At 51.8% G+C, this 26,696-nt stretch overlaps 3 protein-coding genes across 10 annotated transcripts; 1 reads left to right on the plus strand and 2 right to left on the minus strand.

Moving 5' to 3' along the window:
- Positions 1 to 807: 807 nt before the first annotated feature.
- Positions 808 to 5,624, plus strand: CDC20 (cell division cycle 20). 2 transcript variants are annotated; one of them, XM_082687177.1, is made up of 11 exons: positions 808 to 945; positions 1,050 to 1,279; positions 1,396 to 1,544; positions 1,622 to 1,718; positions 1,856 to 1,984; positions 2,085 to 2,281; positions 2,395 to 2,489; positions 2,635 to 2,863; positions 3,023 to 3,148; positions 4,102 to 4,219; positions 5,366 to 5,624. In XM_082687177.1, the coding sequence occupies exons 2-11, from the start codon at positions 1,099 to 1,101 to the stop codon at positions 5,542 to 5,544; spliced, it is 1,500 nt and encodes a 499-aa protein (XP_082543303.1). In that variant the 5' UTR covers positions 808 to 945; positions 1,050 to 1,098; the 3' UTR covers positions 5,545 to 5,624. The 2 variants fall into 2 exon arrangements, with proteins under 2 accessions (XP_082543303.1, XP_082543304.1); XM_082687178.1 differs by having other exon boundaries at positions 912 to 945; positions 1,023 to 1,279.
- A 143-nt stretch (positions 5,625 to 5,767) lies between these two features.
- On the minus strand, positions 5,768 to 16,013 carry ELOVL1 (ELOVL fatty acid elongase 1). 5 transcript variants are annotated; one of them, XM_082687181.1, is made up of 8 exons: positions 15,991 to 16,013; positions 7,827 to 7,886; positions 7,465 to 7,655; positions 7,259 to 7,339; positions 7,063 to 7,119; positions 6,873 to 6,978; positions 6,649 to 6,785; positions 5,768 to 6,487 (listed from the first exon to the last, which is right to left on the minus strand). In XM_082687181.1, the coding sequence occupies exons 2-8, from the start codon at positions 7,870 to 7,872 to the stop codon at positions 6,266 to 6,268; spliced, it is 840 nt and encodes a 279-aa protein (XP_082543307.1). In that variant the 5' UTR covers positions 7,873 to 7,886; positions 15,991 to 16,013; the 3' UTR covers positions 5,768 to 6,265. The 5 variants fall into 5 exon arrangements, with proteins under 5 accessions (XP_082543307.1, XP_082543306.1, XP_082543305.1 ...); XM_082687180.1 differs by lacking the exon at positions 15,991 to 16,013 and adding an exon at positions 10,374 to 10,526; XM_082687179.1 differs by lacking the exon at positions 15,991 to 16,013 and adding an exon at positions 9,816 to 10,280.
- Positions 16,014 to 21,346: 5,333 nt separating this feature from the next.
- Positions 21,347 to 26,669, minus strand: MED8 (mediator complex subunit 8). Of its 3 annotated transcripts, XM_082687184.1 has the most exons (8): positions 26,592 to 26,669; positions 24,958 to 25,076; positions 24,114 to 24,258; positions 23,469 to 23,609; positions 23,187 to 23,268; positions 22,565 to 22,813; positions 21,610 to 21,670; positions 21,347 to 21,535 (listed from the first exon to the last, which is right to left on the minus strand). In XM_082687184.1, exons 1-8 carry the CDS (start codon positions 26,595 to 26,597, stop codon positions 21,532 to 21,534), a joined length of 807 nt encoding a protein of 268 aa, XP_082543310.1. In that variant the 5' UTR covers positions 26,598 to 26,669; the 3' UTR covers positions 21,347 to 21,531. The 3 variants fall into 3 exon arrangements, with proteins under 3 accessions (XP_082543310.1, XP_082543312.1, XP_082543311.1); XM_082687186.1 differs by lacking the exon at positions 26,592 to 26,669 and adding an exon at positions 26,462 to 26,580 and having other exon boundaries at positions 21,347 to 21,670; XM_082687185.1 differs by lacking the exon at positions 26,592 to 26,669 and adding an exon at positions 25,883 to 26,398 and having other exon boundaries at positions 21,347 to 21,670.
- Between the last annotated feature and the right edge of the window lie 27 nt (positions 26,670 to 26,696).

Here is a 26,696-nt window from a genome sequence, read left to right on the forward strand (position 1 = left end):
AGGGAAAAGTAGACTCCCCACTGAGCAGGGAGCCAGACCTGAGGCTCGATCCCAGGACCCTGAGATCATGACCTGAGCTAAAGGCAGACACTTAATCAACTGAGTCACCGCCACCCTCTGTGACTGTTTTATAACTAGAAGTTTGTACGTCTTAATCCCCTTCACCTATCTTACCCATCATCCCACCCACCTCGTCTCTGGAAATCATCAGTTTGTTCTCTGCATTATCTTTTTTTTTTTTTTTCACTTGTTTGTGTTTTGTTTTTTGGATTCTACTGTAAATGAAATTACATGGTATTTTCCTTTCTTTGACAATTTCACTTAGCATAATACCTTCTAGGTCCATCCATGTTGTGCAAATGGCAAGCTCTCATTCTTTTTTTATGGCTGAGTAATATTCCACTGTATGTGTGTTCATATGTATCTTTTTTTTTTTTTTTTTTAGTTTTTATTTTAATTCCGTTAGTGAACATACAGTGTTATATTGGCTTCATGGGTACAAAAAAAGTGATTCAACAATTCCGCAGGCCACAACAAATGCACTCCTGGCGCACATCACATGCAGTTTTCTGCGTGAAGGGCTGATGAGGGGAAGCTGAGAAATGAATGGAAGAGGCTGGGGAATGCGGCGGCAGCGCAGGTCCCGCCCCCAGGCGCGCCCCGCTCCTCTCCGCCCCGCCCCTCTCGCTTTCGTACACCGGTTCCCCGGGGGACGCGCCCTCACCCGCTCACTCTTCAAATCACGCTCCATGGCTGGATTCTCGTGAGATCTATGACTTCACCGGAAGACCCGCCTCCTATGCCGTAAAAGGCCAATGGGCGAAAACGACGGTTGCGACGGTTGGGTTTTGAAGGAGCCAATGAGTGCTCGGAGCGGAGAGTTTAAGAAGCGTAAATCGGCTCTGCGGAAGCCGGTCCGGGATTGGAATCTGCTGCGGGCTGAAGGTGAGAGGCGGCCAGGGGGCCTGGGTCGGGTGGGGCTGCGGCGGGGATGCCCCTGAACGAGTGGCAGGCCGTCCCAGATCGAGCACGGTCACCTTTTATTCCAGGACTCGGCGGGCACCCACTCCAAGGACCCCTCCCCTTGCAGACGCTCCCATGGCGCAGTTCGTGTTCGAGAGCGACCTGCACTCGCTGCTGCAGCTGGACGCACCTATCCCCAATGCACCCCCCGCGCGCTGGCAGCGCAAAGCTAAGGAAGCCGCGGGGCCGGTCCCCTCACCCATGCGGGCGGCCAACCGATCCCACAGCGCGGGCAGGACCCCAGGCCGAACTCCCGGTCAGTGGGGTGCGGCGGGACATCGGGGAGGGAGAGGGGACGACTGAGAAGCGGGCTTCGTGCCTCCTCCCGAAGAAGCCTGGTCAGACTCTCTGGCTTCCTTCCTTCAACCCCAGGCAAATCCAGCTCCAAGACCCAGACCACTCCCAGCAAACCTGGCGGTGACCGCTACATCCCCCATCGTAGTGCTTCCCAGATGGAGGTGGCCAGTTTCCTCCTGAGCAAGGAAAACCAGCCTGAAGATAGCCAGACGCCCACCAAGAAGGTATGTGTCCCAGAGGGGCTATAGGCAAAAGACCCGCCTGTGTAGGGATCATGCCTCACCCTCACCCTTTGTGCCAGGAACATCAGAAAGCCTGGGCTTTGAACCTGAACGGTTTTGATGTGGAGGAAGCCAAGATCCTTCGGCTCAGTGGAAAACCACAAAATGCCCCAGAGGGTAAGACCCCAAGTTCTAGAATTGAGGAGTGATGCCCGTCTGCCATTCCCACCTGAGACTGAGGAGAGGGGAGGTGCTTGTCTGGGCAGGGGGAGGAATCAGTTGTCCCACTGTGTGGACCCACTCGGTTGCCACAGGTTACCAGAACAGACTGAAAGTGCTTTACAGCCAGAAGGCCACGCCTGGCTCCAGCCGGAAGACCTGCCGTTACATTCCTTCCCTGCCAGACCGAATTCTGGACGCCCCTGAAATCCGGAATGACTACTGTAAGTGCAGCCTTCTCTTTGCCCATCGGATGGAGGAAGAGGGCCTGGGGACCAGGCAAACAAGGAAGCTCATGCTCTACCCTTTCCCTGCTCTGGCAAGACCTGAACCTTGTGGACTGGAGCTCTGGAAATGTACTGGCTGTGGCATTGGACAACAGCGTGTACCTGTGGAGTGCTAGCTCCGGGGACATCTTGCAGCTGCTGCAAATGGAGCAGCCTGGAGACTATATATCTTCTGTGGCCTGGATCAAAGAGGGCAACTACCTGGCAGTGGGCACCAGCAGTGCCGAGGTGCAGGTGAGCCTTGTCCTCTGTGCTGCAGTTCTGCAGCGCCCAGACCCGGGGGCTTGTCGGGGAGTTGGGTGTTTGTGTCAGGTCACCATCTGGTCCTAGCAGCCTTGTCTCTCTAGCTATGGGATGTGCAGCAGCAGAAGCGGCTTCGAAACATGACTAGTCATTCCGCCCGTGTGAGCTCCCTGTGTTGGAACAGCTACATCGTATCCAGGTTTGTGGCTGTCGCTAGTCTGTTGCAAAATCTGTCTGTGATTTTTGCCAGCTCTCCCCAGAGGTACATCTCTGAACTGAAGCAACTCGGTGCTGCTGGCACTGTTTGGCATTACCGCTGAACCTCATTCCCCTCCCCTCTGCAGTGGCTCACGTTCTGGCCAGATCCACCACCATGATGTTCGGGTGGCAGAACACCATGTGGCCACCCTGAGTGGCCACAGCCAGGAGGTGTGTGGGCTGCGCTGGGCCCCAGATGGACGACATTTGGCCAGCGGCGGCAACGATAACTTGGTCAATGTGTGGCCTAGTGCTCCTGGAGAGGGTGGCTGGGTTCCCCTGCAGACATTCACCCAGCATCAGGGGGCTGTCAAGGTGAGAGTGGGGCTGGGTTGGGGGCTCTGCAGACCCTCCCCCAGAACCTGGAGACCATTAAGGGGAGATGGGATGGTAGGATTGGATGGGATTACCCTGTGACCCCTGTAGCTCCTTGTCTAGTTCTATGGCAGCTGACCCCATCTTTATCCTATCTAGGCTGTAGCTTGGTGTCCCTGGCAGTCCAATGTCCTGGCAACCGGAGGGGGCACCAGTGACCGACACATTCGCATCTGGAATGTCTGCTCTGGGGCTTGTCTGAGTGCTGTGGATGCTCAATCCCAGGTAGTCTTTTACCTGTTACGTTCCAGCCTCTCCCTCTCAGAAATATTCTTACTCTGTCTTGGTTAACTGTCCCCTTGGGCAAGTGTCCCCTTCAGTGGCTTTACCAACTCTATACACTGATGACTTCCAAAACTCCGCTCTCGTTCAAGAGGTCCAAACCATACTAATGTCCATTACTTAACCCCATCCTCCTGTCCTGTAGGTGGCAACATGCTAGTATGTCCTAAATTGAATTTGTCACTTCTTGTCTCCCTGAAATGTATTCCTCTTCCTCTTACATTGTTTGAGAGTGATAGAACTTATTCAGAAATCTGCACAACTTCCTAAAATCTTTAGGATTTTCCTCTTCACCCAGTCCCCAAAACATCATTTTTCCTTCAGTATTATTCACGTGACCCCCTCTCCCCTCATGGAGGCCTTCCATGTGGAAGGCCTTCCGAGTGGAGGCCCATTTTACTGGTCTCTCAGCATTCTTTACTTATCCCCTCCAATCTCTCCTCTGCACTGGGTCTGGGAGGTCTGTTCCTGTCCTAAAACCCTTCAGTAGCTCCCTATCACCTACAGCCCTTAATCCACATTAGGTAGAATGACATTGGAGGCCCTTGCTGGTGAGTCTCCTTGCATCTGCTCCAGCTTTCTCTCCTTCCACCTTCATCTCCCCTGTGCAGCCTTCATTCTATTCTAAACTTGGGCTCTGGAGCCAGAGTTCAAATTCTGGCGCTGTCACCTACTAAACTTGCATGTGGTCTTAGGCAACTTGCTGAACTTTCTTCTGCTTGATTCCTTATCTCTTAAAATGGATAATAATTCTAACTCTCAAAGTTTTTATAAGAACTGTGGTGATTCAAGTCTGAGTCTGGCACCTGGCAGGGTGCCTAACATTCAAATGGACTTAGTTCTCATTTGAGTAGTGCTGGCTCTATGTTGTGCCCACACCCCAACCCCCTCCACAGGTGTGCTCTATCCTCTGGTCTCCCCACTACAAGGAGCTTATCTCAGGCCATGGCTTTGCCCAGAACCAGTTGGTTATTTGGAAGTACCCAACCATGGCCAAGGTTGCTGAACTTAAAGGTAGGTGCTTACCAGGTATTTACCCCAAAGATACAAAGGTAGCAATCTGAAGGGATACCCGCACCCCAGTGTTCATAGCAGCAATGTTCACAATAGCCAAACTCTGGAAAGTGCCCAGATGTCCATCAACAGATGAATGGATAAAAAAGATGTGGTATATATAATACAATGGAATACTATGCAGCCATCAAAAAAGAAACCTTGCCATTGCAGTGACATGGATGGAACTAGAGGTATCATGCTAAGCAAAATAAGTCAAAGATAATTATATGATCTTGTGGAATTTAAGAAACAAAACAAGATCATAGCGGAAGAGAGGAAAAATAAAACAAGACAAAAGCAAAGAGGGAGACAAACCATGAGAGACTCATTCTTAATCATAGGAAACAAACTAAGGGTTGCTGGAGGGGAGGGAGGTGGGGGGATAGGGCAACTAGGTGACGGGTATTAAGGAGGGTATGTGATGTAATGAGCACTGGGTGTTATACACATCTGATGCATCACTAAATTCTACCTCTGAAACTGGGGGGGGGGGGGACCCATGAGGGGAACAGGTTTGGAGTGAATGGTGGGAGTTTCCTTTTGAACATGTTAAATTTGAGTTGCCTCTGAGATATTAAGTTGAGGTGTCAATCAAACAGTCTTATATAAGACTGATGAGTCACTGACCTCTACCTCTGAAACTAATAATAGATTATATATTAATTTAAATTTTAAAAAATGGCTCAACATAAAAAAAAATAAAGATAGGTGCTAAGTGACCAAAGCCAGACACAGAAGGCCACACACTGTATATGACTGTTTACATGAAGTGTCCAAAAGAGGCAAATGCAAAGAAATAAAACAGATTGATGGTTGCCAGGGGCAGCGGGGGAGAAGGTGACAAGGAGAGACTTTATGGGGTGATGAAAATGCTCTGGAATTACTGTTGTTCACAACATTTGTCGTTCGCAACAATTCACAACTTTGTGAATATACTAAAAACCAATGAACTGTATACTTTCAAAGGATGCACTCTATGGTGTGTGAGTTATTTTCTCGGGGGTAATTAAATAAAAAAGGTAGGTGGTTCTCAGCACTAGTAGCTGGGGGCTGTGTCTGCATTCACATGCTCCGCTCTCACCGTCTTCCCTCCTCACGCCTCAGGTCACACGGCCCGGGTCCTGAGTCTGACCATGAGCCCAGACGGGGCCACTGTGGCCTCGGCAGCAGCAGATGAGACACTGCGGCTGTGGCGCTGCTTTGAGCTGGACCCTGCACGGCGGCGGGAGCGGGAGAAGGCCAGCGCAGCCAAGAGCAGCCTCATCCACCAGGGCATCCGTTGAGGACCAACTCATCACCTCAGTTGTTTTGGGTTTTGTTTTGTTTTTTTTTTATTTTTCTAATAAAGTCACGTCTCCCTCTCTTCTCTTTGCATCACCTCTGTCCCAGCAGCCTTCCCAGAGGCTCCTCTCCACCATGGTCCTCCGAGAGCCAGAACCATCCCTCCTGTTGGCAGACAGGGCTGGCACACCTCTTCCATTCCCACATGTACACACACAGCCTCGATGGTTTCCTCTGTCACTTTTAATGAAGACCTAAGCGAGTGAGCACAATCCCCCCAGCCACCCTGACCTTTGGCCAAGAAGCTTCTGCTTCAGTGTGGGGGAGAGAAGGAGGGATCATGGGTGCACAGTGACAGATTATTGCTGACCTCTTCAGTGTGAGGAAAAAGGCCACAAGACCCTGGTGGGGGCCAGTCCTGAGTGCTCCTCTCCCAAGTTTAAGGCAGGGAGGGGGAAATGTGTCCAGCCCTTTTGGCCCCCCAGCTCTGGAGTAGCAGAGGGCAATGAGGCCATGTCCTTGGTGCTGGCCGGGAGAAGTGGGTGAGGAACGGAAGCCATGGTCCCTGTGTACCAGCTGTGGTGAGGGGAGGGCCTGTCCCCTGCTCTGTCCTGACCACGTAAGCCCTGGTCACAGGTCACTGGTGTAGGTGGGGAGAAGTCAGATGCTGCCCAAGGCGCAGTCCTGAGGCACTTAGGTGGGCACCTAGCTAGGCCACACTTCTCAGTTGGCCTTGACTTTGGTGGTACCTGGAGCTCCATTCTGCTGAAGCACACGGGGCAGCCGCTTGCCTTTGGTGTAGGAGTGATACCAGAAATTGGAGAAGAGCACGAAGAAGATGGTGCCGTACATCCAGATGAGATGGATGATGATGGGGTACTGGTAGTTGCAGCTGGGCATGAAGTAGTACTGGGAGATGTGCAGTGAGACCAGGACGAACTGGATCTGGAACGGAGACAGGCAAGGGTGAGAGGGAACAGCAAGAGGTGGTGTAGACCGACTGGATGTTGAACACAGAGGCATGCGGTCAGAGGTGAGGCCAGCTGGATAAAGGGAGGATCCAGGCCAGGGAGGTGGGAGGTATGGCTACGGGCCAGGCCCCTCACCAGCTGGATGGCTGTCATATGCTTTTTCCACCACAGGTAAGGCTGAGCCACAGGGCCGAGGGCAGACAACCCGTAGTACAGGTACATGATGACATGCACAGAGGAGTTGATCATGGCGTGGAAAGAGCCCATTCCTCCTGTCGGTACAATGAATAGGGTCAGGAGAGTTGAGCTGCTGGTCCTTAATGCCTATCCCTCTTCCCCCAGTGGCCTTTACCACTCACCTGGGGCAACTTGTACCCCCCACCACCAGCTCCAGGGAAGCACTGAGTGGTGGAAGACATGTAGGAAGGTCACCTGTCCATCTTTTTTCCGGAGAATGAAGATCACCTGAGAAGAGTGGGGATATGGGTTTCCGAGCCAGGGCCTCTCCTTTCTCCCCCCAGGGTCCCCGTATCTCTTATAACCACTCACCGTGTCCATCAGCTCGATGAACTTGGAGAAGAGGAAGAGCCAGGCCACTCGAACCATCTGCAAGAAGTCAGGCAGACTTAGGACACCCATGCTATTCCAGAAACTTCCCTGAACTGACCCATGAGACAAGGGCATGGCCAAACTGCTATCCCCAGAGTGCTTCTATGCTAGCTCCCCACCCTTGACCCCCACTTACCCTTAGTGCCTCCGGGCTATTGGAATAGTCCACAGGATCGCACCGCCATGTGTAGGTACTCAACCAGCCAGACATCAAGAACTAGGGAGGGGAGTGGATTAGGCCACCAGAGATCCATCCACCCAGCCCAACCCCTCCTGCTATCTAGCTGAAGAAACGGATCTGAGCCTGGCAGGAATTAAAACCTAGGCACCCCAGAGGCCTACCTCATAGACAATGTAGAGGGAGAGAGCCACCAGTGAGAAGTTATAGACAATCATGAAGCCCCGGAGCTGGAAGGGCTTCCGATTGGCCATGATGCGAGGCCCAAGTGAAAGAACGAAGTACACGTAGGTCAGGAGGATAGAGGTCATCAGCACGGGGGACCCCATCAGAGGGTAGCCCTGGATCCGAGGATCTGTGGATAAGGGTCAAGGAGTCACAAAGAGTCACAGGGTCCAAAGGGTCCCCACCAGGTGTACAGGCATGGGGTCAGGTCACAGAGAGTCAAGGGGTTCGTAGGGAGTCTCCAGCAGGAGACAGCCCTAGGTTCAGGGATCCTGAAGCAGGAGGGAGGACAGCGTCTTACCTGCATTCTTCATTATCTCCTGGTACAAGTTCACAAACGCCTCCATCCTGGCTAAGGATTCTGGGGAGGTATGGGGGGTGTGGGTCAGGGCCGACTGTGCCCCCATCCCACCCCTCTCCCACAGACAGCTCACAGACCAGGTGGGACAGCTCCGGACACCTCTTTGCAGAAAGGACAGAAGAGTGAGGGGAAGGAGCTGCGGGGCGCTGGGGGTAGGAGACACACCGCTTTCACACCGCTTCCCCGCACACCCTGCCTGCCTGCTGGGAAGGGCTGTACTGCCCTCCTCTCAGCACCTCAGTCGCCTCCCTCACTCCCTGCTCCACCGCCGAGATTCTTACCACCGGGCCTCACCTTCCCTCTTCCTCCACAGGAGGACTCTCCATTTCTGGTCTCTTTCTGGAGAATCTTACCTCTCCACTCCAGAATGACCGCCTCTCCTTCCCTGCCAGTCTCCCCCTCTCCAGCCTCGAGAGGGTCCTCCCCCCCTCCCCAGGGATCCTCCCGTTCAACCGCTCCTCAGGATGCTCCTCTCCCGAGGGGGGATTCCCCCCATCCCAGCCCCTTCCTCCTCTCCCCTGCCCTCCCGGGCTCTCACCCCAGCGACTCTCTCCGCTCCCCGCTGCCCTCTTCTCTGGCACTCCCCTCCAGCCCTTCCTCTCCGGAGCCCGGCTCTTTGAGACTCCTGCCCTGGCGGCTCCACCTGTCTAACTAGCTCTGGGAGCGCCCCGCCCTCCACCCACCCCCGCTGCACTAGGCATGGGGTGGAGGGTGGGTCCAGGCCACAGGTCAGGGCCTGGAGGAGCAGGACCCACCAGGATTGAGAAAGCCAAGAGTAAAGCATGGGACTCACCATCCACCCACCCTGGATGGCCAGATGAGCGAAGGATCTAGGTTTGTTTTGAGCCAGAAACCTCACAGGGCTCCAGCCAATCCCTAGCCGTGGCCCCAAGAGGACTGCTGAAAACCTACACCCAGCATCCTCTCCTAAACTAGCCATAAATTCTCAGTCTGTCCTGCTTCAGAATGGGTACGAGCACCCTTCTCTCCCTGGGAGGGGCAGGGAGGCCAGTGGCATGTGAGGAGGTGGGGGAGTGGGGGAGGTCTCAGGAATCTTCCCCTCCCTTAGGGAGGGTCCTAATGAGCTAGGCCCTCTCCCCCTCAGAATCTGAAGGAATGTCGGGGGAGGGCACCCTGGGACACAAAAGCCTCGGGCCAGACCCAGGAGAGCCTGGGATGCCAAGGCTGTCCCAGAGGGGCAAGGCATTCCCCAGCCAGTGAGGGAAGCAGATGCCCACCAGCTTCCCTCTTTCCAGAGAAAAAGCCATGCACAGGCACTAAGCGAAGAATGGCCACCTTCTGACACCTCCAGCGAGGCCATCCACGTGCCCCTCACACACTGAACTGGGCACACATCCCACAGGAGCTCCTGCAGCCACAATGGGGACCCACAACTGCCCCCAACATGGTCAGGCCCCAAGTCCTCCCTCTCACACAGCTCTCCCCAGCACCAACGACAGGCTGACCCAGGGCTGACACGCCTATGTACACGCAGGGCCCACACACCTCCTACTGGCATTAGCCGCCCACCTCTGACACACCACCCAAACAGCCTCCACGGACTTTGACATGCAGAGCTTCTGATACTCAGACCCACTCCTAACTCCATTCATACTCGCAACACACCCAAAACACTCACCCCGCCACCTTCTCTGGTCCTGCTAGTATTACCATGTGCAAATACTCACGCTCGCACCCCCGGGGCCCACACGCAGCTTTACTCACAGGTACGTTGAGTCACAGATAAATGTGGTCACAGACATAAACTCAGACACCCCACTTAGAGATGAATAAACATAAAATCCCCCTCACCACACTCAGACACACCGGCCTTCGGTCATGCACACAGATCACTTTCACGGACCACAATGACCATTCATTCATTCACAGGCAGACCTCGCTGGCTGCCTCTTCTGTGGTGCGGCCCACCTGGCGGAGGCCTGCGCTCACACACACAGTTCCTCCCTGACCCAGGGGAGCCTGCCAGCTGGTTATCTCTCCCGCTCTCTCTCCACCACCACCTCAAGTTCACCCCCTCACAAACACTCATGCGCCCTGGAGGTCAGGAGTGGCTCCAGGCTCTGGAAAGGACCTCTCCCCTGGCTTGAGGAGCGCTGGGTGTGTCCCTGGTAGGGGAACTCAGGCGGGTGCTTCCTTCCTTTAAGATGGATGGAAGGGAAAGGGAGACAGGCAAAGGAGGGGGAGGGGAAGGGAGGAGAGAAGAACTGGGAGCCAAGGAGAGGGAGGGGAAGAGGCGGAGAGGGACTAGAGCAGGAGGTGGTGGAAGATGGCCTAGGTTTAAACAAATGGGGGCCGGGATCGGAGGGAGGGTACCGGCCAGGCCCGGCCCCAGAGAGCTAGGACCTCCCACCCACGGTCCCCGGGAACAGCCTCGCCCACAGGCAGGGCAGGGCAGGGCAGGGCAGGGCTAAGCGGGCAGGGTGCCCGGGCACGTGGACAGCCCGCCCGTGGAAGGTCCAGACTCACCAGTGGGGGGCCAGGCGGGCAGCAGTGAAGGGCTCGGAGGGAGCAGGGCCAGAGAGAAGTCCCCAGGGCCAGCCTGCCTGCCACTTCCTCATCTGCTGGGCCGACTTTCTGTCACCAGAGGGGGACGGGGCGGGCCGGGCGGGGGGCGCCTGCTGATTGGCCCCGACTCCGCTCGGCCCGAGGGGCGGGCGTAGGGGCGGGCCGCCAGATTCCGGGGCAGGAAGCAAGCCCAGCCCGGGCTCCCCACGCCTTCCTCTGCTTCGCGCTGCCCGCCTCCAGCGGCTCTCCCTGGGCCGACCCCGGCCCACCAGAATTGCACCTGGCTGCTTCCTGACACTCGGTCTCATTCTGGGACCTCCGGTGACGGTCCACCAACGCGACCGACACATCTTCAGCTTGTGGCAGGCCCACCCTGGGGACCCGGAGGAAAGTTCCAGCCTTTTCCTACCGTGCTTTCTCCCCAGGGGTTGGTGGGAGGGTTGGGCGGGAGGTAGCACGTGTGTGCGAGGGTCTGACCTGGAGTGGCAGGGAGGTCTCAGCCGGAGGGAGCAGCTGGGCAAGGAAGCCTTCTCCACTGGCCCATAAACTTGGCTGAGCCCTAGCATTAGGAACTAAGAGGACTTTGCAGTGGGAGAATACAAGTGGCCCGGGGCAGGAACAGTGAATCATTGGCTAAACTGGCCTTGAAGGTACTGAAAGGAAATAAAGGGAAGGGAGGCCAACTGTGGCCGAATGTAGTAGGGCTTGAAGGCCAACCCGGCCAGTTTGGTTTTATTCTGGAAGCAGAGAAGACAGAAACAGTGAAGATTTGTGAGGAGCCTGCCATCAGGGTTGCACGATCAAATACTGATTGAATGCCTACCATGGGCAAGACTGTGGTAAGTGCTAGGGACACACGGGTGAAGGGGGCAGGTGCTGCTGTCGCAGCACAGGGTTTAGGGCTGGCTGAGTCACGTCACTCTGATGGCAGGGGCCATGGGCTGATTGAGGCCGACCAGGTGAGAGCTAACAGGCTGACCTAAGCTTTGGAAACTGATGGGATGGGCGTGGCAGACACTGGAGATGTCTCCGAGACAGGGGGATTGACTCTGTGCGGAGCTGTCCATCTGGCTTCTTGCATTCCCCGTCTAGCTCCACAGTGTACACACCCACTCCACTCAACAGGGTAAGGACTAAGTTGGAACAGAATGAACTCTGCAGCTCCAGCAGCTCCCAAATGGTTCTTGGCATCAAGTGGCTGGATGCCTTCTTGTCAGATCGGTGTAAATGTGGACAGAAGGAGAATTCAGAAGAGAGGGTGGTCTGGGAGAAACAATATGCTGGTAAATGGTGGGATGTAGCTATGCAGGAGTTCAGTCTTCAAGGTAAGAGGTCAGAGCCACACTAGAGCCATGATCCAGCCCGAGAGCAGCTACCCTTGAAAGGAAACTGCGGGAGAATTCAAAAGGCTCAAATTTCTTCAAGTTAGAACACTAAGGCTTCCCTGAGCTGGCCCCTGGCCTCCCATTCTACCTGTGTTACTCTCCTGTGCTACATTTTACCTGTTCCCCAAGGATGTCCACATCTTGCACACACTCCCACCCTTCCAAGCCTTAGTCCCTTGGCTCGATACAGGGTCCACACAGCTCCCCACCCCAGCTCTGGTGATCCTACAGGAATGTAATTATCTGCCACCTCCCCCTCTCTAAGTTCCTCTCAGCCAGAGGCATGTGTTAGTTGTCTCCATTTCTCTTGTACATGGCCCACTGGCTGGCTCATCTGATGCTTCGTGATGTTTGTGGAGTGAATATGAGAATAAATGAGACTGTGAGAAAGCCCAGAGAGGTCATGGGACCCAGAGTCAGGCGGGAAGGAAGCTGAGAATTCAGGCTTTCTGATTCCCTGGGGGTCGCAGTCTCCCTTGAGTCAATAAATATTTGTTGAAAGCCTAATGTGTCCCAGGTATAATCTGGTGGCTTTGGGGTCAGCCCTGACTCCACAGGCCTGACTTTAAGTATTCCAGCGTGTACCTGCGTGTCCTTCTGCAAGTTGCCAAACCTTTATAAGATGGGAACAACAGAGCCTCCCTCATCGTCGGGCAGAGTGAAGGAGCCGACTCCCGTGCGATGCTCAACATTTCAGACAGGACAGGAACCAACCAATATGTCAAGAACATACCACTACCGACAACCAGTAGGTCAGTCTTGCGTGTGGACTCATGAGGACTGGTTTGGCAGATACTTCCTAAGCGCCTGCTGTGTGCACACACTGCTCTTAGGTCTCTACTGAGCAGTTCTGGATTCAGTATCCAGCTAGAGACAAATGAGAGACGAACCAAGCAGACGACCAGAGAGGATGTACAGTGCCAGAGGTCAAGTGTAGTCAAGGCAGGGAACTTCAGCTACCCATTTATTGGGCCCCAGTGGTCAGTGAGCACAGCAAGCCCCCAGCCCACGTTGACCACATGAATGAACAGGCACCAAGACTCACTTCGCTCAGTTTCTGTCCCAGTCCTGGGAGAACTCATCTCTGATAGAGATCACTTGGCCCCATGTCCTACCAAATGGCATCTCTATAGCCCTGGGTTTTCCTGCAAAGCACTCGCTATCTAGAGGAGGAAACAGTTATCGAGGAGACCACTAGTAGTTAGCATGTGGCGAGTGTTCCCACAGAGATAAACACAGAGGCTTATGGAAGTACCGAGGAGGGTCCCCCTGCCCCAGGGTGGGAGTGAATTCTTGAAGGCTTCACAAAAGGACACCACAATGAACGCTGAAGGGCACTTTCTAGAAAGCAGCGAAATGCATTCCAGGCAGAAGGAAGGATGTGTGTGAAGGCACAGAAGCAAGAGATGTGGCAGGCTGGGGGAACTCTAGGGAGTTCGGTGTGGCTCCAGCTCAGAGGGCAGAGAGGTCAGGGTAGGAAACATGGGCAGGAGCCAGTTGCTACAGAGCCCTGAAGGCCACGGTGGGAAGTGTGCATTTTGTTCTGTTTATGGTTTTCAGCCCTGGCTGCACGCGATCACCTAGGCAGCTTTTAAAATAGCGTCTGGCTCTTGCCTTCAGACTGATTCTAAAGGCTGTTTTTAACGGGAAGAGGCCCAATCATGTTTATGTGCAGTGTAGAAGGAGACCATGGGAGCCAGCATGCACACGGAGGGATTAGCCTTTGGCTAAGGAGAGCACCTCACAGACTGACATGTATGGAAAAGAAGAGTCAGTTTGTCAGGGGACTGGGGGAGAAGGAGGTCGTTTGGGGCCTGCAGAGAAGCTGGGTGGAAGGGGCAGGCTGATAAAATGGGGAAACTGACGGGGTCCAGGAACTCACAGGCTTGATAAGGATGAAAGCCAGGTGCTGGGGAGTGGGGGTGCAGGGGAAGTCTTTGCCAACCCAATGACTAAAATTCCCCCTCCTTCATGGAAGCTTCCTAACTAACTGGAAGTGAGGTGACTCCCCTTAGGGGTCCCACCCTGTGTGACTCACTGCTCACTCACTGCTCTCTCAGGGGCCCTTCTCCATCCTCATTCCCCAGAAGATAAGCCACTGACGTACTTTGAGCAAAGGTTCAGTCTGAAAACCACCATCCATATGAACGCAAACAACTCCATTCCCGTGATTATCTGAGGTTTTATACGTTTCAGCAGAAAAATTAAAAGGAACTGGGATCAAAGAAGCAGGAATGGCAATGAGGAATAATGAGGAAAAAGGCATGCCTGTGTGTCTATGAGCAGGTAGGTGACGCGTGAAGGGGACACAGCATGGGAGCCGCAGGGAGTCAGCTAAAAGGGATAGGAACTGAGGGTCTAGGCTAACGGCCCCCAGGAGCGGCAGAGAGAGATGGAAGTAGTCTCCTGGGGGCTGCATCAGGCTCCTCCCTTCCCCAACTTTCTACACAGTTGCCATGCAGAGGAGTTGGGGGCTGACTCTGTGAGGACAGGGAAGTGAAGAGAGGGTGAAGGGGATGTCAGTTAATCATTCTGCATATCCCTGGGTCTTGGCCAGCTAGCTAGTGTCCTCTGCCTAAGGCTGAGCCCTCTGCTGAAGGAACCGCAACTGGAAAGACATCCAGCTGGCAGAAGGGAGAGACCGCGTGCGAACACTCATCACATCTGGCCGTGGGTAACATGCAGTGTTCACTGAATGGAACTAAAGAAACTTGGGTGGGGGGAAGAGGGTTGTGACAGATCTGGAAGATGCGTTGAGAAGAGCCAAAGGGGAAAGAGAAAGCGTAGCTTATTATTCAATACTTTGTCTGGCAAGAGTGGGGCCCTAAGAGCTCCTTTCCCTATGTTCTTACAGTCCAGTCCTATAACTACTATTACTGCACTTCATGGATGAAGAACTGAATGAGAAAGGGTGATGGATTTTTCTCAAGGTCACATGGCAAGCAAGGCAGAAGCAATGCAGGTGTTCCAGGCTGAGGAAAAACTGGCAAAAAGGGATGGAAGGAGGAAAGCACAGCACACGTGATTCTGCTACACGTGATTCTGCTTGGCCAAACCATCCGCTGAATAAGAGACCTTTATATGTAAGAAGGTGAAAAAGTTGGTTGGTCCCAAATTATTAAGTGGTTTGAATAAAAGAATAAGTTTTGTTTGTATCGGGGCATCCCAAAGAATTTTTAAGAAAGGGATTTGTGTGATCCCCATTGTTCTTCAGAAAGGCAAACATGGGGACAATATGTCACCAGGAGGAAAGGAGAGGGAGGGGAGCCAGCTGGGAGAACAGCCACAGTGCACAGGTGTGACGCGCAGGTGTACACACACACACACACACACACAGCTGTGACACACGGAAGGCCTGAGAGCATGGAGCAGAGAGAGGAAACAGAACTGACAGGAAGGTGGTTGTGCTGGGTAACTCAGGTGGAGCAGAGTGGAAGAAATGCACGCATTGGGGGACATCTGCAGTGTGCAGAATGATGCCACATGCCACAGGCAATCCTGAACACAGTTCTGTAAGTTTGGAAGAAGAGATAGGGCTCGAGGGAAAAAAAAAAAAAAAAAAAAAACCCGAGGATTCCCCGAAATCACATAATGTAGGCCATGAGAGCTCACTTTCCCAGCTCCTTGCTTTCATTTCCTTTAAAATTCCTGCCCCCACTCCACTGGCCTGTTTCCCCCAATCCGAGCTCCTAGGAGGCTAGAATCCAAGCCAGAACAATCAGAGTTCCTGCACGAGGTGAGCCCTACTGCTGCAGAGTACAGAAATACAGAAACAGAGCACCTCGGATCCCCCAGCCCCTGAGCCCACCTGCAGCCAGTGACCCTTCAGCCCCCCACCCGAGTAATCTAAATACAATTGGGTCCCCCTTTCTTTGTTTTTGGCTAGGCTAGTTTGATTGCAATGTGCTACAATCAAAGCAGTCTAATATATCAGGATGCAATAAAAAATAAAATTGCTCAGGAGAGAGTAGGGGAAAAGAACAGTAGTTAGCATCTGAGTGCTGACTATACTTCCAGGGCTTTTTATGCCCTTCTGAGAAGTTTGGACTTTATCCTATAGAAAATTAATGAGCTACTTAAAGGTTTCACTTTAATTTTAAATATGTTCAGTTGAAGGTACCCTTCTGCCGTCTGGGCTATAATGCCATTTCACAAAGAGAGAAACTGAGGTTCTTGGAAGGGAGGTAACTCACCTCAGGCCACACAGTGGATGTGTCCAGATCAGGTATAACTGAAGAATGGTCGGGTGTAAAAGACCCGACAGGAGTAGGTGACACTGGCAGGATGAGTTATTAATTAGATGAACAAGGGAGCTGGGAGCAGGAAAAAGAGAGGGCAGACAGTCCAAGTAGAGGGCAGAGCCTCTGTCAGCATTGGTGGTGTGACACAGCACCTGACTCCCAGTCCTTACTCCAGCTGAGAGTACTTATGGCTTAGCGGCAAGGACAGCGGAGCAGCTGGGACACAGCAAGGCCTACAGGACTGGTGGGAGTGTGAAGAGAGGCAAGCATAGGCTCTGGTCGGTGATACCCGGGGAATCCCAACAGCAGCCCATGAAGACCTGCACCCAGACCTAGTAAGTGTGGACAAATGAGGAGGGAGCTCATCACAACTGCAGAGAGGGCTATGCGTGGTGCAGGGCCCCCTTTAGGGAGAGAACTGTAGGCAGACTGGAACTGAGCCTTCAGCTGGTTGGGACAGGAGATACAGTTTAGGAGGGAGGACAAAAAACACTTCAGGTGAGGGAGCTTGTCATTTGGTCTCAAAGCAAAATGACATGATTTAAGAGACCAAACTGGGCTTTAATGGAAGAGCATGGGTGTCAACTAAGAGGGAGAAAAAAAATTCACAAAACTAGATTTGAAAATGACTTATTACACCAGGTAAACCAATGTGAAAATGCTCTGCATTGGGGGCTGGAGAGACACGGTGGGGGATGAGATGTGCGCCAAGGATCTCTCTGGAGGCCGAGTCCTGAGGCTGAGCATTACGTCAGCATAGACAAGCTACAGAGGGAGGAAGAGGTGATCTTCTCAGAAAGGGACATTGATCACTGGCTTAAGCAACAATTACGGACAGCAGAGTTCTAGATGCTGCCCCAAGGATAGCGAATATTTATCAAGCTTTCATTGTAAAGCACTATTCTGAGTACTTCATTATGTATTAATCTCTTTAAACATCACGATATAGCAACCCTATGATATAGCCACTAATATCATCATCCCCAGGAATGAGGAAACAGGCACAGAGTAAATGAGCTTTACCAAGCCACACAGCTAGTAAGTGGCACAGCTAGGATTTGAACCTAGGCAGTCTAAACATGCTCATTTAACCAAAATGCTAGCTCCCCCAAGTCAACTAAATCACACTACTACTGCTAATAGTAGCAGCTAGCATTTACGGTGTTTATGATGGGCCCGATGCTGTAGGACACCAGACACAAAGATCATCGAGCTCCCAGGTAGATGAACTGCAATTCAAACCCTGACAGTTCAGGGTGCTTGAACTTGGGGGACAATAAAGAACATAAAAAAAGAGGTAACTGACCTTACTTAAGAGTGGCACTGAGTTGTGCCTGCACTGGGTTGTTGAATAAGAGACCTTTATATGTAAGAAGGTGAAAAAGTTGGTTGGTCCCAAATTATTAAGTGGTTTGAATAAAAGAGTAAGTTTTGTTTGTATCGGGGCATCCCAAAGAATGTTGTTTCAGAGGACTGGCTTGTGGGCTGAATTTTGAAAAACGACTAGGTATTCATCAGACAGAATGATGGAGCAAATGTTACTTGCAGAGGGAATGGTGGGACTAAAGGAACGGAGGCTAGAAAGTTTGTTCCTTTCAGGAAACTTCAAGCAGCTTGTATGGCTCAGGAGCAGAATGGGCAGCAGGACAATAGAGAAACTAAGTCAGGAGAAGTCAGGGGGCCAGATCACACAGAATCTTACTTGCCTTTCCAGGAAATGTGAGAGGTTTTTAATCTTTTTCAATGAAGTAAATGTAATGGCAGAAAAGACAGAAAGAAATATCCCCCAGGAAATCTGGTGGCTTACTCTGAACTCCTTCAGATTAGTAGGAACTCCCTGAAGTCTATTTTCTCCATATAATGTATACGTGATAATTTTGTGTTCTCTGTTTAAATTACTTACCCTCAAGAAAATGAGTGTTCCAGGGTGATTTGATCCTAGGACTTTCAGCATGCCTGGCACACCAACCTGCCAGGTGCGTGGACTCCAGTTTGAGAAACGAGGAGGGAACTATCAAAAGGATTTTAATCAGAGAAGCAATGTGATCTGATCAGCTGTTTAGAAAGACCTGGCAACCACAGCAAAGATGGGTCGGGAGTGAGAGACAGGGAGCCTGAACAACACTTTCAGAGAAAGAGGCCCAGGGCCTTAAATGCAGGGCAGGATGGACAGTTATCAGGGAGCTAGAACAGATAGGATTTGGCCCCTGACTGGGTCATGAAGGGCTGGGACAGAGAGGGAAGGGTTTAGGATGGCTTCCGCCGACATGGATAGGTCACACCCAGGAAACTACGGAAAAAAAAATCAGGTTCAAAGGGAAGGATGACTGGACTTGAACATTCAGAATCTGAGGAACCTATGGATCCTAGGGGCAGAGAGCTCTGAGCTGAAAATAAAAGCGGTAGTCACAGAGACAGCAGGCACTTGGACAGAAGGCCAAAAGCTGCAGAAATGGAATGGTCAGAGACACAGGGGCCAAGTGGGGAGAAAGAGATGAGAAGGAAGTGGTCAGTTCTAGGAAATGCCATGGAGATCAAGTAAAATGGACCCTGAAAAAATTCTGGATTAAGCCAGTAGGTCAACGTACATCCCTTAGTGATTTCTCTGGACAGTAATTAGGAGTTGACCCAGGGTGGGCGTTTGGAAAGGTTCAGCCTCCCGTCCTGCCTGGTGCTGGGATCAGCTCACACGGCTCCTATGTCCACAGGGCACAGAGAATACATTGTCTGTAAGGAGGATTATTCTGTACAAGAAGCTCAGACAAAGGGAGAGGTTGTTCCCAGCTGCCTGGGGGAGGTGAGAATGGGGTGGGAAAAGGGACCAGCCTTGCACTAGGGCATTCCTGCAGAGTTCAGCTTCCTCCCCAACAGCAGGACAGGAGGTGGGCAATCAACACCTCCAGCTTGGTCCTCAAGCCAGAACCCATTACAGAGCTGGAAGGAGCACTCAGCTATAATCGATTGATTTGGGCTGTTTCACAAGAAAGCACAAGGTTAAGTAAAGTTGGCTGGGTAGGGCAGCAGTAGACCTCAGAAGGGGTAGAGAACGGTGTGACTGGGGTAATGAGTAAAAGGGAGGGTCAACAATGACAGCATTCTAGCCACAGGGCAGAGCTGGGGACAGAGTGGTCCTAGGCAGTGGCTTTCATGCAGAAATGCATTAAGCTTCTGCCTTCAATGGGATGAACTGTGTGCTGTAGAAAGCTCTCACGGTTTCACAGGGCTGCTTTCTCCACCCTAGGCACAATCCCGATTAGGAGATGGCCCAATCTCCTCCTCCAGGCGCCCCAAGATTAGGAGAAAGCACAGTACCCAGGCAAAACCGAGTAGTCAGAAACAGGAATACCACCAAAGAGGAGCAAGAGAGCCATCTTTTACAAATCCTAAATCTGAGCAAGTAAGCACACCACTTCATCTTCTTCAAAGAGGGCGCCATATATATTCACTCCTGAGGGAATGGAGGAAATGCGTGTGAGGGGAGGGAGATACTTTCCACTGGGGCATTTACTGGGTTGTATAGGTCCCAAAGTTGGTGATGCTACACAGGTGTATGTACTCCAGAGGATGCAGGGGTGTGAGGGGGTTGGAAATAACGTGTTTCCAGAGTGAAGAATATAGGGATGTGAGTGCCTCCAGAGTATGGCTTATTTGCATAACGGCCCAAGATGTAAGTGAGGTCCTGCTCACGCTTCTGTTGGGGCAGGAGGATACTTCCACCCTAGGAGGACAAGGAACCCATTTCAAATATTATGGTGGGAATGAAGGTACTATTGGTCCGAGAAACAAAGAAACTTGGGGTTGGTGCCTCTCAATAGAAGGGAATCTTCTGGTAGAATTAAGGACAGCAGTCCCCAAAAGCTGCTTCAGGGGTTTCAAAGATGAACTTTATCCAGTATTGACAGTTAGTTTTGACACTTCCAGTGGCGGGGGTGGGGGTAAGAACCTAAGGAACACTTGAGCAGGCAGGCAGAGCAATAAGGCAGTATTGCTGAAGTGGGGGAAAGGTCTGGCATTGCCTCACAGCTGAAAACAGGAGGCCCCCATGCTGCTGTATGCTATGACCACTGAACTCCGCGGATCCCATCTCGTCTTGATGGGGCAGGAAGGGATGACATCAGGGACCACTTTCCCAGTCCTTTGCTGCCACAGCCTGGCAGAATTCTGCCCGGCACAAAACAAATGCCAATGCCCCGCTGTGTGACAGTAGAGAACAGAAGACAGGCAGCCGGCAGGTATGAGCAGGCCCTCCTCATACCGCTCAGGATTTTCAGATCAAAGCTAATTGAAGCTAAGAAAACATTTTACAGAGAACAAATGAGAACTGCCTTGCAGCGACTCTGGAAGTCTCTGTCACTGGGTCTCTGATCCCTACGTAGCTCTCTCATAAATCGCTGTCTGCTAACCCCGACACGGTGGCCTCCAGTTTAAATAACTTCATTCAGAGAAACCCTTCCGTCCCCTCCTGACTCAGGCCCCACCCCAGCGCCTGCAAAGGCGCACTGAGAAAGGCAGCTTAGCAGCAGATCCAACTCACGCCGCTCTTCAGCTTGATGCAAAGCAGGCAAAGGTCCTGGGTGGCTGTCCCCACCCACCAGCAATCTGGCTCTTAGCTGAGTTTCAGAGGACTGGAGGAAAGCCATCCTGGCTGGAGTCCAGGCACCACACACTTTTATGAGGACAACTAAAACCTGAAGAAAGATAGTGCGAAGTGGAATTCCCCTCTCCCTCTAAAATAAGGAAAATGAGTCCAGGAAGAAGGGGCTTCTTCATGTGCAAAGAAAATCCCTTTCTCACACAGTCCTACCTGGTAGAGCCCGATCTTGGGAAGCCCCCACCCAGAGGACCTGTCAACATCTTCTTTCCTCTGTATGGGATGAGGTAAAGGGTAGGCAACTTTGTGACTATTGCCCGGGTAAGAGCTGAACTAGCTTCTTAAAGGAGAGGAGGAGGAGAGCAGACCCACACTGCACCCGAGCCGCAGGTGGACCATTTGACCCAGCCCAGAAGCTTCGCCGCCCACAGCCTGGAGAGATGGCCAGGATGGAACCTGGGCAGGGGGGATAGCCGAGCCGGCATGCCCCTAAGGACTCACAGAGGCTACGACAGTTTCTGGCCGCACAAAGTAAGCACAGGCTTTCAAACAGAACGAGGCAGCCCGTGACCCTGAGTCCGTCAGCTCACCACTGAGGTGAAGTAGTGTCAGATCCCACTAAGTTCCGGATCCAGGACTGAGGAGGGCAGCGGGGAGAAGTGGCTGTAGAAACTATCATTTATTGAATACCCGTCATTTCACAGACTGTACTAAGTATTTTACATTCATTTCTCTTTTTAATCTTTACAACATCCCTATGAGGTAGGTATCATTGCCATTTACAAACAAAACAGGCTGAGAAAAATTAAGTCACTTGCCCAAGGTCACTCAGCTAGCCAGTGGTGGAGCTGGGATCTGTCTGGTGCCGAAAGCCCATGTTCTCTTCGTTGTACCCATCCAGTTCAGCTGAGGGAAGAAGGCAATTTCACCGCCAGCTCTGGAAGGGGCACCGGGGAGTGGAGGTTGCCGGCCACACTCACCGCTGGTAGGGATGCATTGAAGCTGACTTGATGTTGGTTTTTATTCCACTTGGCATTTTCCCTAAAAGAAACATGAAGAAAGACACTTGTAGCATGGTGAGACTTTCATGATATACCGGAGCGATGGTCTCCCGGGTTCCCTTCCCTTCTGCCACCCCTCCGCTCTATTGTCTCAGAACCTCTGTGGCCTCTGACCCTGGGTAGTAAAGATCAGAGGTGTGGGTCTTAAACAGCCCTCTCCCTGAAGGTGTCTGGGAGGAGAGGGCTGGTAGCAGGAGGGGTTGAAACACACCCGTCAGTCTCCTACTCAGCTACTCCCGGAAGAGACAGCTAGTCCCCATTTAATGCCACAGGTTAAAAAAAAAAAAAAATATATATATATATATATATTTATTTATTTATATTAAAAACTTTATATATATATATATATCTTTTCTCTTATTATAATTGCTCCTTTTCCCAGACAGCTTTGAAAAAAAAATTAATAACTCTTTTAGCCACGTACATCTGAACTCATTCAGACTGTTCTCGTAACTATTAACAGTAAGCAGGAGAGACAGGATACAGAGAAGAATACATGGAGCTTGCCTGTTTGTCACTTCCCAGTGCACCTACTGAATGGTCCTAAGACTGTTGGTCTCTCTAAGAAAAGACCCTGACAGCACACCTAGTATCCAGAGTAAAAGGGACAGAACATAGCTGAGGCAGCTTCTAAGACAGGTGTGAGGGGGAGGCACAGTTTCTGTTGCTTGAAGTTCTTCCTTTCTCTGGAAAGGACTCTTGCTGCTACAGACTGTCAAGGAGATTTTTACTTCTGAAAAATTGTTTTATGGGTCATGGTCCACGAAGAAAAGGAGAAAATCTACAGCTCTGGGATGCTGGGGGCTCGGACAATGCAGCTTATTCCTGTTTCCATTCTCAAGGTCTGCTACCATGTCATTCCCTGCCCCCTCACCTGTTTGACCTGCTTGAGCCATCTGTACGCCACTGAGCAGCGGCTGCTGCTGGCTTGGAGCTCCTGCCAACTGCACCTGCTGCAGTCCTGAGGCTCCAGCAAGGATGGTCCCAGCTCCAGGCTGGCCTGGCTGGCCAGGACCACTGCTGCCTGAAGGTCTCCAGTTAGACAGCCCCTTCCCAAAGGCCACGGCAGCTACTAAAGCATTGGTGTCTGCAGGGTTAAAGGTCTGCTTGTTTGGCCGGAGACCTGAAGAAAAAGGTGAAGTGAGGAGGCTGAGGTATGCCTCTGACCCTGGACTGAAGCTAGCGGCAGGAAGATCAGGCTGAGCCCCAGGGCTCGGAGCACCAGAGCTCAGTAGCATCCACACTCACCAGCAGCCCAGAAGGACAGCCCCCAAAGACTCCCACAACTATCTCAGAATTCCCTCCTCTCATTTTGCCCATTTCTGCCACCTGCTCTGGGGCTAGCCCTAAGTACACACGCCAAACAGAATGGACGTGTCCCTTTCCGAAGCAGTTGGGTCTCCTGTCCTCCCTCCACCACCACCGAAACCACCACTCCTATTCCAGCGAGTCCCTCACTCTTTTCCTTCTCCATTTCGCCACCCATCCCTCCGTACCTCCACTCTCCGATTCCCGTTCCTCTTTGCTGATTTTCTCCAGAAGGTTTGAGCACATTTTATTTAAGCTCTGGATCTGCTTCTGTAACACACACACGTTTGTGCAGAGATCAGGGATATCAAGAAATGAGTGTGGTGAAGTTTCTTCCCTGTGCTCTTCTTCCAGGGGCAACTTATGGGTAACCAGCCGTGCATCCCCAACAGACACAGATGCTAATGCCTAGCTTCTTGTGATGGGACTTGGGGTATGGGGCGGGGGATGAGGGGGGAAGGCTGTCCAACCTGAGCTGCATCAGCACCAATGCGGGCCGCATCTGTGGTTAACTGCTTTTCTTGTTCTTCGACCTCAGGGTCGGGCTTGGTTCTCAGATGGTCAGGGACCACCTCATGGCTGAAAACAGGCACTCGTCCTTCAGTCTGCCGCTGTAACACAGATTTTATTGATCCTCCTATGCAACCCAAGTAGACTCAGTCTAGCATGATATATACAGTTCCTTCCATAGGCAAATGATACATTCTCAGGGAAAACACCACCTGACACTTATGATATCTAGCTTCCAGGGACACTACTGCCCTTACCCCCTGCTTCCTTTCTGTCTCCTCATACTTCTCTTTCTACCAGACCTAGGGGCAAGTTTCTCTTTGCTACATTTTAACGTAATACCCAAACGGACAAACTCATAAAAGGACATAGTTTTTGCTCAAGGTAGGTATTGGAGGAGAAAGGTCTCAGGTTTATTTGGCACTATTTGGGAGTGGCTCCCCAACTCCAGAAGTAAGAAAAGCAAGGTCTCCAAAATGCAGCCCTTGCTTTCTACCAGCACACACTATGCCTTCAGAACTTCTAAAATAACCCAGCAACAATTGTGCTCTAAGTCCTCATCTAAGAATTTAATTTTCCATGTCGTACCCTTCTCCTTCTCTTACCATAAGATCTTCATCACGGTCTGGGGACAACACCAGAGGGATGATGACCTGGTTACGGAACAGTGGTGTCTTTTCATGCTTCAAGACCTTGTTCAAAGTGTTCAGCTGTCCGGAGAGCAAAGCAAAGCTGTCCAGGACAGAGGGCCTGGTGGTGATAAGAAGGTGTCAGAATGTTCTCAGTAAAGTAGCACTGAAGCGGTCCTTCAGACTAGGAATACCCAGGCTCACCCCAGAAAGGCTCCTAGCACTTCACCTGGACTGGGCAGGAATCAGACTGGCTCCCAGGGATTGTGGGGTTAGGAAAGAGGGACACACTTTAAGTTTCTGACACAGGTGGAAAATTAAGGCAGTTCATTCTCTGAATGGGATGAGGACCAGTGGCAAAATAAGAACCACGGCTATACCTATCACTAAACATTCAGAAAGTGGGTGAAGATCTCCTTTCAGGCCTAAAAATAGGATCCACACTTCCAGAGTAGGCTGGACCTAAAAGACTCAGCAATATCTCTCATAAGAGATCCAGGATGAACACTGGATTCTTACTGTAGCAGGAGGACCCACTGAGGGAATACATCCTCCCAGAGAAGTCAAAGGGTGAGAATCGAAAGCTAGAAAGAACTTTGGTTGGGAAACTGGACATTTCTCTACTTCCTTGCCATGGTGGCCCTAAGACAAACTTCACTTTTAAATGTTGGGAAACCCAGCTCTTTCCAAATCGAAAGATGTTTGCCTAGTTCTAAGTTATGACATCACTGGAGATGTCCTATCCACCAGGAGACCTGCCCCCCCTCACCGAACACACACACCCATGGAGCCCTCCTCAGCTTGCCCTGGCAACCCTTACCAGGTCAGCCGGTCATACTCGTTCTCCAACTTGTAAATGAAACTCCCCAGTGAGTTCTTCAGATCAGCAACTTGACTCAGCAGTGCATCTAATGATGCCTCAAGCTGCTTCTCCTCCCTCTGCACCAATAGGAACATACAGAGGAAGGCTGAAAACCCAGGATGATAGTATGCAAAACTAGTCAAGTAACACAGGATCTCCCTGGCGCAGGAGAGCCAGACTGTTTTCTATCTTTGGTATTTGGGTTACAGAGAGCATCAACCCTTAGACCTTTCAATCCATTCCCCTGACCTCAATTCCTCCTTTCTCTCATCATCTCCTAATTCATGTCTGGCTTTTCTCTGCATTGGAAACACTCTGTACTCACTCACTGAGACATTTTCACAAGACCTAATGCCTAGTGTTTATTATCTTTTGTGCATGTCTGCAGCATATGTATTTCAGCTTCTTCTGTACTAGAACCTGCCTCGTGAGCCTGGCAGTTCTTGCCAATAACAATCTCCAGGAAAACCTACCCACATATCAAGGCTTCCCTGAATACCACGCTTGTACCACCACTGCTCCCCACTCTCTCCCACTCTTCCTTTGGCCTTAGCATTTGATGTTTTCAAACTTCTTGCCGAATTAATCGACACTCGTTTTATCTCTGTGCCAGTATTCCTGTGTTCCTTTCACAAGTTTAGTCAACTTATAAACATTTACTGACAAAGAACCAGGTGCAAGAAAGTAAGTGGCAAGTGACAAACAAAACAAAACAAAATAAAGGCACACGCTCCTAAGCACCAGAGAAACAATTTTAAATGCTGGGGTGTCTGCAAGCATTTCCTTTCCATCTGCTGTCTCCAGTTTTACTTCATTTCTTCATCCTTAACAACTAACGGGCTCAGGCTGGGAAGAATGATGCAAAATCATCTTGCAAACTCACCAATGTGTATGACAGGAGCCTCGATCCTAGGTTCCACCCACAGCCTCAGATTATAATTAGCTCAGCTTTCTGCCACCCCACCCTGCAATTCTTTCACCGCCCCCCACCCACCCCAATCCCAGCTTCTCTCCAATTCCAGTTCCCTTGTTATGTCTGCATCCGACAGCGTCCATTCAACAGTCTAGGCCGGGGCCTGAGCCAACCCGCTTTCTTGAGCCGTCTTCCTTGGACTGCATTTCTTTTTTTTTTTTTTTCTAAATCACAAGTAGAAGGAGAGGCAGGCAGAGAGAGAGATAGAGGGAAGCAGGCTCCCTGCTGAGCTGAGAGCCCGATGCGGCACTCGATCCCAGGACCCTGAGATCATGACATGAGCCGAAGGCAGCGGCTTAACCCACTGAGCCACCCAGGCGCCCCTTTGGACTGCATTTCAACCTTCCCAGGTTACAGCAGCCTGATCCCTTCGTGCACCCCAGCAAGTCCGCGAGGTCTCCTTCCTCGCAACTCGGCCAGTCTCCTGCTAGATGGGCCCCACCCCCACCTCTGCAGTCGGCCGCGCCTCCCCATCCCGCGGGCCCATACCCGTCAGCTCTGGACTCTGCCCTCTCCTGCCAGCCCCAACTCCTCACTCTCCTCGGCCAGCCCACTCTCAGTCCAGTTGCCTGAAGCTAGCTAACTAGCTACCGGTCAACAGTCCCAAAACCGTGCTCACCTGCATCGCGGCGGCAGCGGCGGCGGCAGCGACTTCCCCTTCCGGTTTTCAAGTCAGCGAGCCACTCTGAGAAAGCTCCGTCCCCCAATCAGAAAGCTCAGAGCT

The sequence above is a fragment of the Mustela nivalis genome (genome assembly GCF_964662115.1).
Source record: "Mustela nivalis genome assembly, chromosome: 10".
NCBI classification, from domain to species: Eukaryota; Metazoa; Chordata; class Mammalia; order Carnivora; family Mustelidae; genus Mustela; species Mustela nivalis.

What these genes read in the sequence shown, in the direction of transcription:
- CDC20 (XM_082687177.1), top strand. Translation starts at nt 1,099, where the DNA reads ATGGCGCAGTTCGTGTTCGAGAGCGACCTGCACTCGCTGCTGCAGCTG. An exon ending in TGAAATCCGGAATGACTACT is followed by an intron (nt 1,985 to 2,084) that starts GTAAGTGCAGCC and finishes TGCTCTGGCAAG; the next exon opens with ACCTGAACCTTGTGGACTGG. An exon ending in AACAGCTACATCGTATCCAG is followed by an intron (nt 2,490 to 2,634) that starts GTTTGTGGCTGT and finishes TCCCCTCTGCAG; the next exon opens with TGGCTCACGTTCTGGCCAGA.
- ELOVL1 (XM_082687179.1), bottom strand. Translation starts at nt 9,936, where the DNA reads ATGAGTGTTTGTGAGGGGGTGAACTTGAGGTGGTGGTGGAGAGAGAGC. An exon ending in ATAGCCCGGAGGCACTAAGG is followed by an intron (nt 7,120 to 7,258) that starts GTAAGTGGGGGT and finishes GACTTCTTGCAG; the next exon opens with ATGGTTCGAGTGGCCTGGCT. An exon ending in TCATCGAGCTGATGGACACG is followed by an intron (nt 6,979 to 7,062) that starts GTGAGTGGTTAT and finishes CACTCTTCTCAG; the next exon opens with GTGATCTTCATTCTCCGGAA.
- MED8 (XM_082687184.1), bottom strand. An exon ending in ACGGGAATCGGAGAGTGGAG is followed by an intron (nt 22,814 to 23,186) that starts GTACGGAGGGAT and finishes CTTTTTCTTCAG; the next exon opens with GTCTCCGGCCAAACAAGCAG. An exon ending in GGCTCAAGCAGGTCAAACAG is followed by an intron (nt 21,671 to 22,564) that starts GTGAGGGGGCAG and finishes TGTTTCTTTTAG; the next exon opens with GGAAAATGCCAAGTGGAATA.